The sequence below is a fragment of the Diplotaxodon limnothrissa genome, linkage group LG20 (genome assembly GCF_057381915.1).
Source record: "Diplotaxodon limnothrissa isolate DT_005_m linkage group LG20, D_limnothrissa_male_GT1.1, whole genome shotgun sequence".
Lineage (NCBI taxonomy): Eukaryota > Metazoa > Chordata > Actinopteri > Cichliformes > Cichlidae > Diplotaxodon > Diplotaxodon limnothrissa.
In genome coordinates this window covers 37,903,665-37,919,818 of record NC_140615.1, presented here as the reverse complement: position 1 = coordinate 37,919,818, position 16,154 = coordinate 37,903,665, and the positions used below count along the sequence as shown (strand labels likewise).

Sequence of the window (16,154 nt, the reverse complement as noted above, 5' to 3'; positions counted from 1 at the left end):
TGCGACTTTTGTTGTGATTTGGCGCTATGTAAATAAAATAGAATTGAATTATTATTGGACTTTGATTTTTGCTTTGTTTATCACTTCCAGTCGTTTGGTTTCTTTGTCACAGTTGTGTTTTCGGGTTCTGTTCTGTTGCTGTATCTCTGTGTCGGTCTACGTCTCTGTTCCCTCTGTTGCAGTGCCTGCCTGTGAGTCTGTGTTATGTTTCCTGTTTTACTTTGAAAGTCTGTGTCTCATGTTAATGCATCTGGTCGTGCTTCCTTTGTCTCGTTAGGCCTGAGTTGCCCCAGCTGTTGTCCCTCCTGTTACCCTTTCCCTGATTGCTCCCTCTGTGTGTTTAAGCCCTGTGTTTCTCTGTGTCGCCATCTATCCTTATCTTGCTGTGTGTTCTGTTTGTGTAAGTTTACCTTGGAGTCTTAGTTTTGGTACCTTTTTGGAGTTCAGCATTAAAGCTGTATTTAAGTTCACCTTTTGTCTCCGAGTGTCTGCACACAGCCTTCAGGAGCAGCGGTGGAAGCGCAGGGTGACATGTTGTCTCCCCCACCATTTCTCTCTGGCAGTCTATTTTTAGGGAAGCAGTAACTGGGCTGCTGACAGCTCGCTCTGATTGGACAGAAGTGTCCCAGGGGTCGCAGGTATAAATTTACATAGTTCGATCTGAGTCTGTTTTAACCCTCACAGTCATTAAATCTGGGAGAGGACACGTTTGTGCTTTATTTCTGGAGGACGTGTTTTTGACTTACCTGAAGGACGAAACTCAAAATTTCAAATCAGTTAAAAACAACACCTGTGTTTATTAATAACTGTGCTCTGTAGAAAGTGTGGAAGTGTTTCTTAATCACCTCCCTTTTGTTTTGAGTCTGCGTACCTGCAGTATTCGATCGCCCTCTCTGATGCGTCCGTTCTTGGCTGCGATGCTGTTTGGATTAACCTCGCATGAAAGTGAGAAGTGATACATTACCTCATAAGTTAGGAAAGAGATGCATTAATAATAAATACATGAGTAAGTCACTATAGGCTGGCCTAATTAATAGAAATTAGGAGAGGCTGGTTCTAAGAAGTAATGAATGAAGTCATTAAATGGATGCATTAAATGAGCGGTAACACTGTAGAACACCGTGAATAAGGCGCAGGTACCCTGTACTTGCAGGCAGCAAGTCAGGTTTTAGCAGGAAACAATAAAATAATTACGCTGTTAGACCACATGTACCCTGTGATTATGCACAGTTTTGTTTTTAGTTTTACAGGAAACAATAAAATAATAACAAAAAATAAAATTTTAAGTACTGGGTCATTTCATGGTAAATTTCCAGAAAATCAAGCAATATTTCCCCATTTTACATCTCATGTACCCTGTAAAATCATAAGTACAGGATACTAGAACCTTAGTCACTGCATAACACAAAGCACACCATAGAAACTACAGGATACTTACAGTGTACTTGTTTTATTGTTTTCTGCAAAAGCCTGACTTGCTGCCCTCAAACTGCACATAAGTACAGGGTACTTGCGCCTTATTCAAGGGTTGTGTTATAAAGTGTTACCAAATGATGTACAGAAAAACTACTAGAGAGTGAGTTTAGAGAGTGAATTAGTAAATGCACTAATGACTTTCAAATAAAGGGCTAAAAGAAGATAGGTTCCTGTCTCCTGTTACCTCCCCAACATAAATGCCAAGATCCTCCTCATCATCCGTCCTGTAGCAGACCGTCAGACCCAGCTTCTCCTGCTGGCTGGACTTGTACAGCTCCACCTCCTGCAGGAAACACAGGTAACACTGTTAGATGCTTCCTGGTGAGCCTCGCAGCTCTTCACGTAGCTTTGTTTGTTTGTTGATTCTGCAAGTGTGAAGCAGTTATTATCATGAATATTATCTGAGTGGCTCCCGTCTCCTTTACAGCTCAGTGTAAAGCTGAAACGGTCCAACATGAAAAATCTCACTGTTCTTTGTATCTGAACATTTGAAAAACCGTTGAGGCTCTCAGTCCATCCACTCTAACAGAGACCCAAATGCTTTTCTAAAGTTACTGACCCATAACCTGACACTTCACACAGACCTGATCAGATAAAGTTTGTGTTGTCTGTTCTTTCACTGTATTTCATACGCTGACACACAGAACTTGCTAATAATTGATACGTGACAAATATGTTGAAGGGTGAGAGCATCCATGTTTGTGAGGGGAACAAGAGGGCAAATAAAAAGGTTAGGAGCGATAATGAGGTCAGAGAAATGGGATAAAAACGATTAAAATGTCTGATCGAACTGACTTTGAACAGAAACCTTATTGAAGGATAAAACTGAGCAGACAGAGCAAGTGAGCGCTCTTCAAAGACCACCGCAAACCATCAATAATAGGATGAGGCTTGTAAAGACCAGTTAAGACCATCACATATCCAGCAATCACCTCACTGGTTTTAGCTGGAGGGCATCAACAGAGGAAATGGACAGAGAGGAGAAGGTGATTTAGGAAGGAAATGAAGGATGAAATTCAAGGAAGGCAATTAAATCTGGAGATAAGGATGTAAGTAAGGGGGCACGCTATCTAATGATTGTAATTTGAAGAGAGGAAGTCTCTGATATACCAGCTGGAAAAGACGTTTCCACTTTGCTGACCTCTCTAATGACCAAACTGTCATTTGTCTGAGGAAACAGTCAAACCAGTGCAGCAGAAACAAAGAAAAGCGTCCATTCAGCCCAAAACAGCGGCTCATTAGATATTTATACACCAAAAATATGACGGATCTGACCTTTACTCACAAAATAAGTCATTTTGTTTCAGTCCCGCTCTCGATGGCCTGATTGTTGCTGCACAGGTATAAATGTCTGAATTCTTATATTTTTTACTTCAAGTGATTTTTTTCGTCTCTGACATCTTCCTCGTCTTTTTTCATGCTCCCTTTAAAAGAATGATCATTTCACTGGTTCCACCATGAGAAAAGGACAATGCAAAAATACTAAATCTGATACTGATAAATATTATACACAAGTTAATTTCATAAATTAAAAACAGACTAGTATCAGAGTACTAATGAACTACACCGCAGTCATGTGAGGCTGAGGTCAGCAGGGAGGAGGCTCAAAGGCACACTGGACAGGGATGGGAGCAGCTCGGTGTCCCACCAGAACAGCTGGAGGCGACTGCTGAAACCCGTCCTGGATGAGCAACAGAAAATGTGGATCGATGGAAATGTCGCCCACAAAGGTGCATGCAGAGTGAGCGCAGTAGACAGTTTAGTTTGGACTCAAATAGAGAGTGTGCTACTTTAAGTCTTAATATGCATCAGTTGTGAAAAATTATCTCCAGACCAACGAACAAAGATTTGTCTCGGAGACGTAAACTACCGTCTCCTACGCTGCAGTCAAATTCATCCACTGTGTGGCTCATATGGATCAAATTAAAATGTGAACACAGCCAGGCCAACCAATGTGTTTCAGTCTTATTCTGGATATCCTTCACATGCAGTGAAACAGTGAATGGTATCTTCTGTCTTGCTTTCACAGGGGAGACACGTGATTGAAAATGCATGAAAATTGAGTCTTTGCTCTGAGCTGACATGATGAACCACAGCTGGGAGCCCTGCTTTATATTCCAGACGTATTCATCAGGATAAGTGACTTGCATGTGGCTTTGTGCATGTATTTTTCATGGAGTCACAAATTTGCCTCTGGGTATGTGGAGGTTCCTCTCAGGATGGGGCCCAGTGCTTGAAAAAGGTTGACAACCATTGTGTTCGTGAATGGGAAAAACTGCCGAAGGAATTTTTGGAGCATTTTCATTTTGTGTCATTTGGTTGTTGGAAATGCAGCTGACGCTTTCTCACCTCATATTCCAGGTCATCCTGCCTGTCCACCTCGTGGTTGGATACATCAAAGTAGTCATTGGGGTCGTTGTATTCAAACACACAGCTGGAGACAGAGAGGTGGGGGACAGAGGAACCGATCACCATCGTGTCCAGTGTTTGAGACATTTGTGGAATGTGTGGAAAGTTTTAAATCAATGTTGTTTTAGTGTGAAGAAATGACCACGAGTCAGAACGTACAACTCATTGATCTCGTACGGCACTGCCAGGTGAGGGAGGGGAGGTGATGGAGGAGGTGGTGGGGGAGAGGAGGAGCCTCCCTCACCATGGTGGTGGTGGTGACCTCTGCTTCTCCCCAGGGTCAGAGTGTTCTGGAAACTGATGTCAGTCTGCGTTGCATTGTCAACACAGTCAGGGATCGCCACCATGGCAACAGAAGAGACGGAGGAGCTGACCGTCCCGTTTCCGCACACCAACGTACCTGAGGAGGAGACGCAGGAGATTCAGGAGCACAGATGACGGAGCGGAGCCGAGTTTAAACTGAAACTCTTGGGACAAACTGAAATTTACACGTTATAATATTTTGTGATGATTTGAAGATGTCCCACATGGAACCACGTCCAAACAAACTGTATCCAAACAAGTAGTTATAATTTGGGGTGCTTATTGCTAACCCAGGCTTATCATGTACAGCAGAAAGATGTGAAAAGTGTAACTGACGTAGACGTGTTAAAAACTGCCCTTCCTCATTAGACTCTAATATGAGAATGATTGACTTTATAGCAGAAATAAATGTTAACTGGGCTACACACTCCTATCCTTTTGGTCACTTCTAGCTCCAACCTTTCATTTTGTCTTTGTCTTACTCTTCCAACTGTGAACCTGAGAATGTTTTCTAAGGAGCTTGGAAAGAAAAGCATCTGGACTTCTTTAAGTTGCTTGAAAACGTTTCACCTCTCATCCGAGAAGCTTCTTCAGTTCTAGGGTCAAACGGTGGAGAGTCCCAGGTTGGTGGTGCATGATCAGGTCAGCGAAATCAAAGGAGTAGCTTTGAGCTACAACCTTCAGAGGTGGCGTCTAACATGATGAAGAGTTCAGACGTCCTGCTATCACACAAAGTAGCAGTCCATCTGAAGCCAAACGCTGCCTTCACATTTCAGGCTTTGCTTTTTCTCAGATTTACTCAGCTGACCTTCAGAAGCTCTACAGAGAAGAGAACACCATGAACCCAGACTCCCAGCATTTACAGACTATTTGCACCTGTGATCTGTTGCTCACCAACATTTTCGTCCACATCAGACCTGGACTGTCTTTTCTATCTGCTGGAGATTTGCTCACAAACACAAATCACCTCTCCGCCCTCAATAACAGCTGCATTACATTTATAAGTCTTTTATCCTGTCTTCCTTCTCTCACCCCTCCCGGTCACAAGGTTTTGAATCAAACCATGATACTGGCCTTCACTAAGTCCTGCTGTGGTGGCTGATTTAGAGCCTAATCGGGCTAACTGACTCATATGAAAGGACCAAGTGGCAGTAGATGCGTTCACTGGCTGTGGGACCTTTCGATCGCCTTGCTTTCACTTTGCAGTTGTCTGAAATGTTACCTACTGATGGAGGTCTTTTCTTTTTCCCCACCGTCATCATGTGTGGCTCACAGGTGACTGTATGTTTTTCATAGTAATATTGCACAATATTGCATACATGTGTTTTCATCAGCAACTGTTTGCTCGAGTAACTGAAGTGAGCAGACTTGAAAGGAGGCAGGTGACGTGAGTGATAGTGAAACAGAGGCACGGATATTAAAACGCTGCAGTTACATCAGAAAAGATGGCTGAACTGCAGCAATGACACGAATATTTGATGCTAAGAGCGAGAGAGATGAAAAGTTTAAAGAAATGAGGGAGAAAGACGAGACAGATAAAATATCACAAGCGGGAGCTGCAACATTAGCTTAAATGAGGCAGAACGAAAAGAAAAGGATGAAAAGATTAGCTGAGATGTAATGAGGCAAGAATATGGGAACGGTGAAAGAGAGAGCATTAAGTGTGGTTTGGGCTAAAAGTGAGGAAGAGAAGTGAGGATGAGACGGGAAAAGAAAGGAAAAAGGATTTGTGTCTGACAGAAACACAAAACTTCAAAGACAGGAGGAAGCACCTGTGAAAGAAGCAGGTAAAAGCACTGACACGGTCTGTGCTTTTGCATGCGTCTAATATCTGATAAACTGTTTACCTTTCCTCCTGTGACTTTTGCACCCCAGCCCAGACTGGCTCAAAGGCTCCTGGGAGTTTTGTGATCGGTCTAGCGGCAGCTGAGAGGGTCTTCTTCCTCTGAGCTAAAGAAGAATGCAGGTTTATCCAGCTTCATTTATATGCAGACAATGAACGCATGAAGAATAAATTAAGTTCACAAGGAAAACAAAAATCAGAGACGGTGATGAAATGTATGCAGACACAATAATTTAGCATCATATCAGAGGCTGATGAAAAAGAACTCAAACAGCCTTTAGCCAAACTCATGGACATGCATTTGGATTAAAATCAATAAACAAAAACACATTTAAAACAAGGAGGAAAAAAGAAAAGAATAAATTCTACTTTATTTAATTCAATCAGGATCTTTTTATTCTTTGAGTTGTGTTAAACTATTTTCTTGTATGAAGAATCAACATCTAATCTGATGCTTATCTTTGTTAAAAGCTCACTAATACTGGATGTGTTTAATGTTGTGGTGTTTTTCACTATGCTTCATATATATGTGTATATATAACCTCTGAGCACGGATCCATAGAGGCTGGGGTCTATCACACCAGGCAGGACCCCAGCCTGTGTAAAGATGCCCCAGAGACAATCCAGCACATAGCAGCAGGTGCAAGATGCTAGCAGGCAGGGCATACATGGAACGCCATAACCAAGTGGCCGGCATAGTGTACAGGAACATCTGTGCCGAGTATAACCTGGAAGTCCTGAGGTCAAAATGGGAGATGCCCCCAAGGGTGGTGGAGAATGACCGAGCTAAGATCCTGTGGGACTTCCAGATACAGACGGACAAGATGGTGGTGGCTAACCAACCGGACATAGTGGTGGTAGACAAACAGAAGAAGACGGCCGTAGTGATCGATGTAGCGGTTCGCAATGACAGCAATATCAGGAAGAAGGAACAAGCTGGAGAAATACCAAGGGCTCAGAGAAGAGCTCGAGAAAAATGTGGAAGGTAACGGTGGTCCCCGTGGTAATCGGAGCACTAGGTGCGGTGACTCCCAAACTAGGCGAGTGGCTCCAGCAGATCCCGGGAATAACATCGGAGATCTCTGTCCAGAAGAGCGCAGTCCTGGGAACAGCTAAGATACTGCAGGACCTTCAAGCTCCCAGGCCTCTGGTAGAGGACCCGAGCTGTGAGTGGACGAGGTGGGAACTTTCTTGGTGGGTTCTGTTTAGAATGACTGCTGCTCGGTCACTTACTGAACTTTGAACCTCTCTGATCTTATTAAAGAGAAACGGTGACAGAGCCCAACAGAAAACTGAAGAAAACACTCTGCTTATTTATTCTTTAATAAAATATTCTAAGCCAAGTCTTTCCACCTGTCACTGTGTAATATTCTACTGAGGGCTTTTTATTTAAAATGTTGTTCCTGTGAGATTAAAGGTTTTGGAATCAGAGGTGGAAGCTGTATTGTAAGAGTAAAGGAAGGTGTTGAAACATGGAGGCAGTGAATACAGAAAGCTTAAAATGTAGATGTGGAAACATGAAAGAGAGCTTCTGGTAGCTCAGAGAGCTGGCGCACACTTATCAGACCTTCCTCCGATAAATCAGTTATTAAAAACTGTGTAGGCGGCAGAGTGGGAGGAAATATTCTCTATCTGTCATCAGCTTTGTGGGAGTGGAACCGTATTAAAGATGACAGATAGAAGGCGGATGGAGGGAAGCGGGACAGCAGGCAAAGAGGAAGAGAAGTCAGACACGGAGGAGGATCACTGGAAGCTGACGGATGGCAGCAGTGAGATCTACCTTTACGTTTCCGTGTCTGTCCATCGGCCGCAGGGAGCTACTCCAGCCTTTCTGCTAAGAGAGAGAAAGACACAGACTGATGGTCAGTGAGGTCACAGAGACGCCCTGGAGTTTGTCCAGGAACAGAAAACGAGACAAAATTCCTTTTTTTTCTTTTCTTGTCTAACACATGGAGAGATTTAATGTTTCCGAAGGGTTTTCCACATTTTAGGTGTAACATTCCTCATTGGCTGCACTGTGTTTAAAAACCACTCAAATATTTCATTTTTCCACCTGTTATTTTATAAATGCTATGAAATAAAAGGCGCACAAACACAATCAGGGTCTAATGTTTTTAACAATGAAATGACGTCTAAAAATAAAATAAACGTAAATAAATGTTTTTCTGTATTTTGTTACAAACTGGACGCACAGCTATGTTGTTGCTGATTTTATACATTTGTAATAATGATGCGGTCAGTGTGTGTAGAAGTACTCTGTCTGACTGCTTGAAACACTTCTGCTTTTTGATCTGTGTGATGTCATCGTGAGGTGGTGTAAGAAGCTCCACCCACCTGCTGTTTGTGAGGAGCAGCCAAACAAAAGAAGAGAAGACGAGAGGCTGAACTGAGGGCTGCACTAAAGGAGCATTACATCCATCTATTCATTTTCTTCTGCTTATTCAATTCAGGGTCGTGTGGGGGCGGAGCCTGTCTGGGGCTGGGGGCACACCTTAGTCAGGTAGCGTCTCAGGGCTGACACAGAGCCACAGACAAACATTCACAGTCACATTTACTCCTGTAGAGAATCACCGTGTAACCTGACTGCATGTCTTTGGACTGTGGGAGCAAGTCGAAGTACCCGGAGCGCTATGATGTGCTGGAAATGAGTCGAATAGACGTCACTAAGATGATGGCAAACCACTGTTTTGCCTTTGTGCTCTGGCACTTTACAGATTTATAGCCATGTTCGACAGAATCTTTCTGAGAAGCTGAGCTTAAAACAGGAGCTTCTGCTCCACTGAGGATCTTTGTGGATTTTTGGTGTCGCTGTTGGAGAGCTGTGATCAAACACTTCTCCCGGTTTTTGTTTTGGTCTGGATCAGAAAAGGAGGCGTCTCACAAACAGGACGTCGCTCCTGTCTGTGTTCAGCTTTTCTATCACAAATCAGTTTTCTCACCTTTCAACATCTGAAACTCAACATCTTCACCTGCACTAAACATTTTTTCTCCATCTGTGTATTTTTACTCAATTAATTGCAGTTTAATTACTTTTGGAATTATTCATAACTGGTATTTTTTCAAGTTATTGTTCGGGAACAACACGCAGTACTCCTATCCTGTACTCTGAGGGTAGCCTTCAGTCATTTTAAGCTATTCATGCAGTGTTAGGAAGACGCCACCCTCAACGTTACAAACTGAACCAAAAGGCTCAGATGACATCAGAAAAGCGCCTCTGCTGCCTCACAGCAGGACGGTCCTGGGTTTGAATCCACGGGCCGGCTGTGTGGGTTCTCTCTGGCTCACAGTACTCAGTCATGGGTGTGAGCATGAATGGTGGCCTCTCTGTGTTAGCCCTGGGAGGGGCTGGCGATCTGTTCACAGTGAACCATGAGCTTTACACTGAGTTCATTCATGAAGCATTTCTGCTTATTGATGCTGTTTTAAATAATTATCAGACAATTATCATCCATTTAGTGATCAGTCAGCAGCAGGAAGATGTGCAAACATGGCTGTTGTAGCATTTTGCACAAAAATATAAAATAGCAGAAAACCTGTTTTCATGTGATGTCACAAAGTGCAGCACCGTTCCTGTTAGCATTTTTAGCCCTGGTGAAAACATTACCACTAAGTAACCTCATGGTGGACATTATGATGGGACCTGCTCCACGTCCAGACTTCAGGTGTAGTGCCACATGTTACAGCACACAAACTGTCAAATGAAACCCACACAGTGTTTTGCACACTTAAGGCAGAACAGACGCCAATTTACAAGCTAGCCGCTCACCTCTAGTTGGCTCCCGCCTCAATCAACAGCTCGTGACAAGCTGCACACATTAGCATAAGTAATACAGCTGTAAGCAGAACAGAGGGTGTGCAGCCGTCACTCGGGGGGAGATATTAAAGGAAACACCTGCTTAGAAATGAACATGCAGGTAATTATTTATGAGAATGTTCAGTGTTTCTACAGGTATGTGCTGTAATAATTAATGCACTGTATCTATTAGCTGCTCAGGCGTGCTGGAGTCAACACATCAGATTAATGTGTGCAGACACACACTCATCAAACTAATGCCTGGAGACACACATGCAGGAAGCAACTAAACGTACAGCCTAACCTGCTACTTCCAGGTGAGACACACCAGCTCATGAACACATGCATGGACCCACACAGACACACAGACACACACTCCTCCTCCTCCCTGCCTTTGTTTCAGAGCTAATTGTTATGCATTACATGCCCTCTGCAGGTTGTCTGGCAGTGTGTGTGTGTGTGTGTGTGTGTGTGTGTCCGCGCACGCGCATCTGTACGTGTTTGTCAGTGAACATGAGGCTTGAGACGGTCAATATCCAGTCAATAATCACAATCATCTATCAGGCTCTCACTGTTATTGTGTGTTTCATCTCCCATTAAACACGCCTGCCTGGAATCTCTGCACTGACTAAAAACATTTCTGTGTGCGTGCGTGTGTGTGCGTGTGTGTGCGTGTGTGTGTGTGTGTGTGTGTGTGTGTGCGTGCGTGTGTGTGCGTGTGTGTGTGCGTGTGTGTGTGTGTGTGCGTGTGTGTGTGTGTGTGTGTGTGTGTGTGTGTGTGTGTGTGTGTGTGTGTGTGTGCGTGTGTGTGTGTGTGTGTGTGTGCATATGGGACACAAACATTTGCTCTTTAGTGTGTTGTACAAAGGCTATGAGCTCATGTTTAAGTGTCCTGTGTTTTAACGCTTGTTGGAAAATAACTGAGCGAGTTGGACTTTTTTGAAGAGCACCATTAAGTCCTTTTATATGACTCTGAATGTTTCACATTTAAATAAAGTAAAGAAGTTTTAAGGCAGAATGTTTCTAGTTAATTATTTCACGTTGCAGATTTAATATTTAAACAGTTGCTTTTTGGTTTTTAAGTTGAGCGACGTGCGCGTCTTAGCTGTCGCCTCTGATGGCACGGCTGGTGAGCACGCTGGCGTCACTGTGTTTGTTTGTGTGGATGTGGAACTTGACTCTGAGTGTGTGATTTTCTTGTCCATGATAATTATAGCACTCAAAACATCCCCCCCCGCCCCCGCCGCGCTCCGGCTCATTACGGCGGCGTGCACGTGTGGCTACAGGACGATGACAATACTCGTCCCGACTGGGCTCTGCCACATTAGGCGGACAGAAATCACAGCTAAGTGGAGTGTGAAATTAATAATTGACTGAGAGAAAAGAGCTGACTGTTGCCTTTTGTTGGAAACAGCCCTTCTACTTTTCCCGTGAGAGAACCCCGACATCCGATGGAGCTTTCAGTTCAGCTGGATGAAACTCCATCAGAAGCCTGTTGTGTTTAAGATGGATTATTGATTGTATTCAACAAGTGGAAAGCATTCCTAAAATCATCCTTTTTAACCCTGTGGGGGAGACTCCTTTGCTGTTTGGCTCCTGACTTCTTCAGCCAATATTAACAAAGAACACATGATGTGTTCCTTTTTAATTAATAGGCGCAGCAGGTTCAGTTTGTCGAGAAAAACAAATGTGTTCTCCCATAAACAGAATCGGGTTTACAATCCTTCTGCTCACATAAAAGGCCCCATCTTATCTTAATGACGTGATAGTACCATAACACCAAATTAACAAAACCCCAACCCTAAATCCATCACAGGAAGCTCAGCATGAAGAGTGCAGTTTTAGGCATGTGAAGAACACAAACCTTTAAAAGGATGACTGGACTCTATTATTCCTGCACTTGGGCTCAACGTTTACCGGCTGACACAAACGGCCGTCACAGCCGAGTCTGACATGGGACTTGACGTGCAAACAGGCAGCAGAACTGATTAGAGCGAAAGTAGAGACGAGTAAAAGCTGCCACTGAAGCAGACGGTGCGCTGAGACTTTACAGGCCTGCTGGGCTTTTGAGTAAAATGACTGCCATCAGCTTTAAGCTGCTCTGATCGTCGTGGCACGTGGAGCCGCCGGTGACTCCTTTTATTGTTCTGCATTGTTGTTGCCGTGTTTTCAGTGTTTCGGTTTGCATCAGCAGCTCCTGGGGCTTCAACACGTTTCTTCTCTCTGCTCATTAACTATTTACTGATGCCATCAACACACACTTCCACCACATCTATCAGCACACACGCAGAACTAGTTCCACATGAACACATTTTCCTGTCATTTATCTTTTTCACCCACCCGGTCTCTATAGCGCATGAACACACAAACAGGCGAGAGAGATGTGTGAGGGATCCATTTTTCATTTCAGAGCACGCCGAGGGGAAAGCAGAGATACTATAATCATACCCGAGGGAGAGAGAGAGAGCAGCAGGAGGAGACGGGAGCGGTCAGAGAGGAAGAAAGAGGAGATGGAGGATGAAATCAGGACAAACTGCAAGAAAAATGAGGAGTAGAAAGAGAGAAAATGGGGGATGGGTGACAAAGAAGATGAAAAAAGGAGTGAATGGCACTCTGATTTCTCTTTCTCACCTCTTTCAGTTATCTGGACTTTCAGAGTCTAATAGCAGTCAAGCTGAGGTTTGAAGAATAGACCTGAAGATTAGTGGAAACTACAAAGAGGCCCTCAGTGGAGAACTGACTTCATTTAGAGGAGGGCTGCTGCCGCGGCATGCTCAGCCTCTGTGGTCAGTCTGCATCCACCTGTTTTTGGACAGGTCCCTAATTTCTACACATACATTTATGAGCAGAAAAAGCAAAAACATTCTTTTGAATGCTTCCATAAAACGACTGCGATTAAGAATCTCTTTGCACACATGGACACATGGACGGGTGACGCAACAACACTAACCAAACCTAACCAACACTAACCAAACCTAACCAACACTAACCAAACCTAACCAAGCAGGCTGTGAAAAGTCAGACACAAAGTTGAATCTGAACTTTGAGAATCGTTGCTCCGGCGTCCTCACACAGATTCAGCCCATTATTTTTGTTCAGCAAAGCAGAACAAGCACCATTAAAACGAGGTGATGGTAAACCAGTGAAGCTGCTAGCAGGGGGAGGATGGTACTAAGACTGGTGCTGCTGAAAATTAAGTGATATTAATGTTTTCTGACAGGTTGACATAAGAAAAGAGGCCTTTCTTACACCGATTTTCTTAATTATTTCAAACATTTTTAATATATTTTTACAGACTGACATCGAGCATCCAAACATGGTGACTGTAGGTCTGTCTCTATAGCAACCCCACATCTCAGCTTTATTATTATAAAATAAAAAGTAATTGAAACTTTTAAAAAGTCCTCCCAGCTCACACCTGTGACGATGATCCAGACTCAAAGCTTTAAAAATGAATCATAATCGCTGCAATCATTAAATAATCAATGAGCAAAATTAAGTGTGATTGAAACACAGCTAGCATCTGAAACTGGGCCAGGCTTCAGTGGACACCGTCCAGCTTGTTTTCAGTCATTATACTCAAATTACACTCAGTCGTGATTATTATGATCAACGTTTACATTTAAATCGAGCTGGGATTTCAGTAAACGTGACATTTTTTTCTTGGTTACTGCATTTTTTTATTTTTTTGAAGAACAGACATCTAAGAATTTAAAAACGTGCACATTTACACGTCCCGTCAAACAACGCAGACGCACTTTGTCCAACCTTTGTTCACACGAACACCTCAGCTCACATTCTCACAGCAAAATCACATCTGTTGTGTTCAACATTGAGTGGAGTCTCCACAGAGCTCCAACCCACTGAAAACCTCCAGCGTTTCCTTGAAACACTCTTAATTATGATTCATGATTCAAACATTTCCATTTTAGCTTCCAGGCATTTCACTGATGCTTCTGCCGGAGCAGCAATAATCCAACGTTCCTCCTACACAACATCTGTTCCTTGTTGTCGGCCTGACTGATGGAGCCTGTTTGTAACAGACGGGAGGAAACAACAAGTCTTTAAACAGCATCGAAACCAGCAGCTCCTCAACTCACAAAAGCATTTTAAGATCAGATAGCTTGATGGTTCGGTTTGCTAAGGTCAGCTTGGGCATCACATAAAAGCTCATATTCAGGCTATTCATAGACGTGGATATTGAAACGATCCAGCAAGAGCTTGGTTTTCATGGGCAGCTGTATGTCAGACTCGCTGCCCTTTGACTCTGTTCAAGCCATTTATGGACAGGGTTTCTAGAAATAGCCTAGATGTCAGATTTAACAGTCTCAGCATCTCATCACTGTTTCCTGTGGTCCTGTTGGCTTCATCTTCATTGAGCTGTGAAGGGTTTGCATCCCAGTGAAGTGAGTCGGGGGAGAATCAGCACCTCCAAGTCTGAGGCCGTGTTTCTCATCTTAAAAGCGCTGAGACGAGTTGAGCAGGGAAAGAGTGAAAGATGTGCTGCAGGTGCTGCTCTGGTCTGATGTGATGATGAGAAAACAGATTGTTTAAAAAGTGAATGTATGGATTTTAAAATGCACAAACATCAAAGTTACACAAATAATAAAATAAAGTAAAATAATAAACAAGGTGAATATTCAACAGTGAGTCATGAAAACTAAATGTGAACTGAAACATTATGAACCAAGAAAGTTTGGAGATAATTAGACTGATGCTGCTGTTTTGGCAATCTCACTATTATGTACAGAGACATAATAGTGAGACGGGGTTGTCCTGTGGAAGTGAAAGTCTATAAAAATGACAAAGCAAAATGCAAACTACTCTGCAGGGCTATGAAATCAGGTTAACAAACACAGAACAACAATTACTGAAACACATGAAGTCTACACAGTCCACACTGGCAGAGTACTGGAAGCTATTACAGCATTTTACTAGTAATTAAACCACCATCGTGGTGCAACTCCAGAGACACTCCGGGGCCTGATCAACCCTGGCAGGGCCTCGTTGGATGAGGGTGTCTAGCGATAACGGCCGAAACAGCCGATGAATCCAAGGTCCACTACTGACGATGTGTCCCACGTTTTAAAATGATAATCTAGATCAGATCTCTAATCGCTAACCCTAACCAAGGAAGAAAAAATGGCAGATTAGCCTGGGTTAAAGACCGAAAGTCGAGGCGCACAACGATGTGTGCTGCTGGTAAAGTTTCTGGGCTTTCCTCTTAACAGCCATCCTTTAAGATTTTCTCCAGTTAAAGCAATGCATGATCAGGGACTGTAACATCTGGTCCTTTTACTGAATCAGAATTCCAGCCTCCTAATGTGAACTTTGACCCTTTGTGAAAGAGGACCATTATGAGTCTGTAAGCTTTGTTTGGAGACTCTGGATGATGTTGTCCATGTGCCATTGTTTAAGTTTCCAACACTGAGGCAGCATGCACACAAACATGTACCAATGGAACGAGACTAATTTTACAAAGGAGGTAAAACGACATATTCAGACTTCTAGCAGGTTCCTTCAGCCTCTGGAAGGAGGAAATCGTTTTGGACGTGTGCATCCTTTTCCCCTCCAGCTCCGCTGTCACATCCATACTTTCTCTGCCTCTGTTGCCGTGCACTTTGCTCAGACACTGTAGACACATCTGGCTTTAAGAAGAAACACAGCTGGATACTTTTTCCTCATCCTTTTACCCAATTACAAGAACCTCTCTGACACTGAAGAAACCAGCTCCCTGCAGAAATGTGACTGTTGCCCATGTGCATGTAGATAAATGACCAGACTGAAAACTGAGATCTGACTCACACCAGCCAGTTCACCAGTCTTCGCACTGAGCGTGTGTCCTGGCACCCAACTGCTGCTACAGACCAGAGCTTTTCTTTAAGGATCATTTTACTCAAACAACCACAAAAACACTCTTTCTACTCTCTAATGGTTTCTAGCTTTACAGAAAGCTTTTGTTTCATGCAAGTTTGAGATGCCCTCCTTTAATGCACTGCTCCACTCAAGTGTCTGTGTGGAAATGTGAACACAGACACTTGTGCACTTTTCCAAGTCAGTTGGTGGCTAGTGACAGAGGGGAAAACGTACATTTAACGATGCCAATTATTAGGTTGTTTTTTTTAACAAAGACATAAATAAGAAGAAAAAATGATAAACATTTGTGGAGAAGAGGATTCAGTGACGTGGAGGCGGTCTCAGACCAGGCCCTGATTAATCAGAGGTTTTTTAAGGCGGAACGCCGGCACATCGAGCAAACAGACTTAAATCCTACGTCCTTCAATGTCCTTCGATTCAGTAACCAGAGGAAAATGTTACACAGTGTTCAGA

The 16,154-nt window shown here is 43.3% G+C and overlaps 1 protein-coding gene across 2 annotated transcripts in view; it reads right to left on the bottom strand.

Moving 5' to 3' along the window:
• The window catches only part of LOC146611448 (PDZ domain-containing protein 4-like), a 44,270-nt gene that overhangs the window by 11,664 nt on the left and 16,452 nt on the right, over positions 1 to 16,154 (bottom strand). For both annotated transcript variants that reach the window (XM_085344576.1, XM_085344578.1), the window contains exons 2-7: positions 7,812 to 7,865; positions 6,036 to 6,138; positions 4,045 to 4,285; positions 3,826 to 3,910; positions 1,661 to 1,759; positions 872 to 934 (exon numbers count right to left, since the gene is read on the bottom strand). In XM_085344576.1, the coding sequence (XP_085200702.1) occupies positions 872 to 934; positions 1,661 to 1,759; positions 3,826 to 3,910; positions 4,045 to 4,285; positions 6,036 to 6,138; positions 7,812 to 7,865 (645 nt within the window). The remainder of the gene's footprint in view (positions 1 to 871; positions 935 to 1,660; positions 1,760 to 3,825; positions 3,911 to 4,044; positions 4,286 to 6,035; positions 6,139 to 7,811; positions 7,866 to 16,154) is intronic.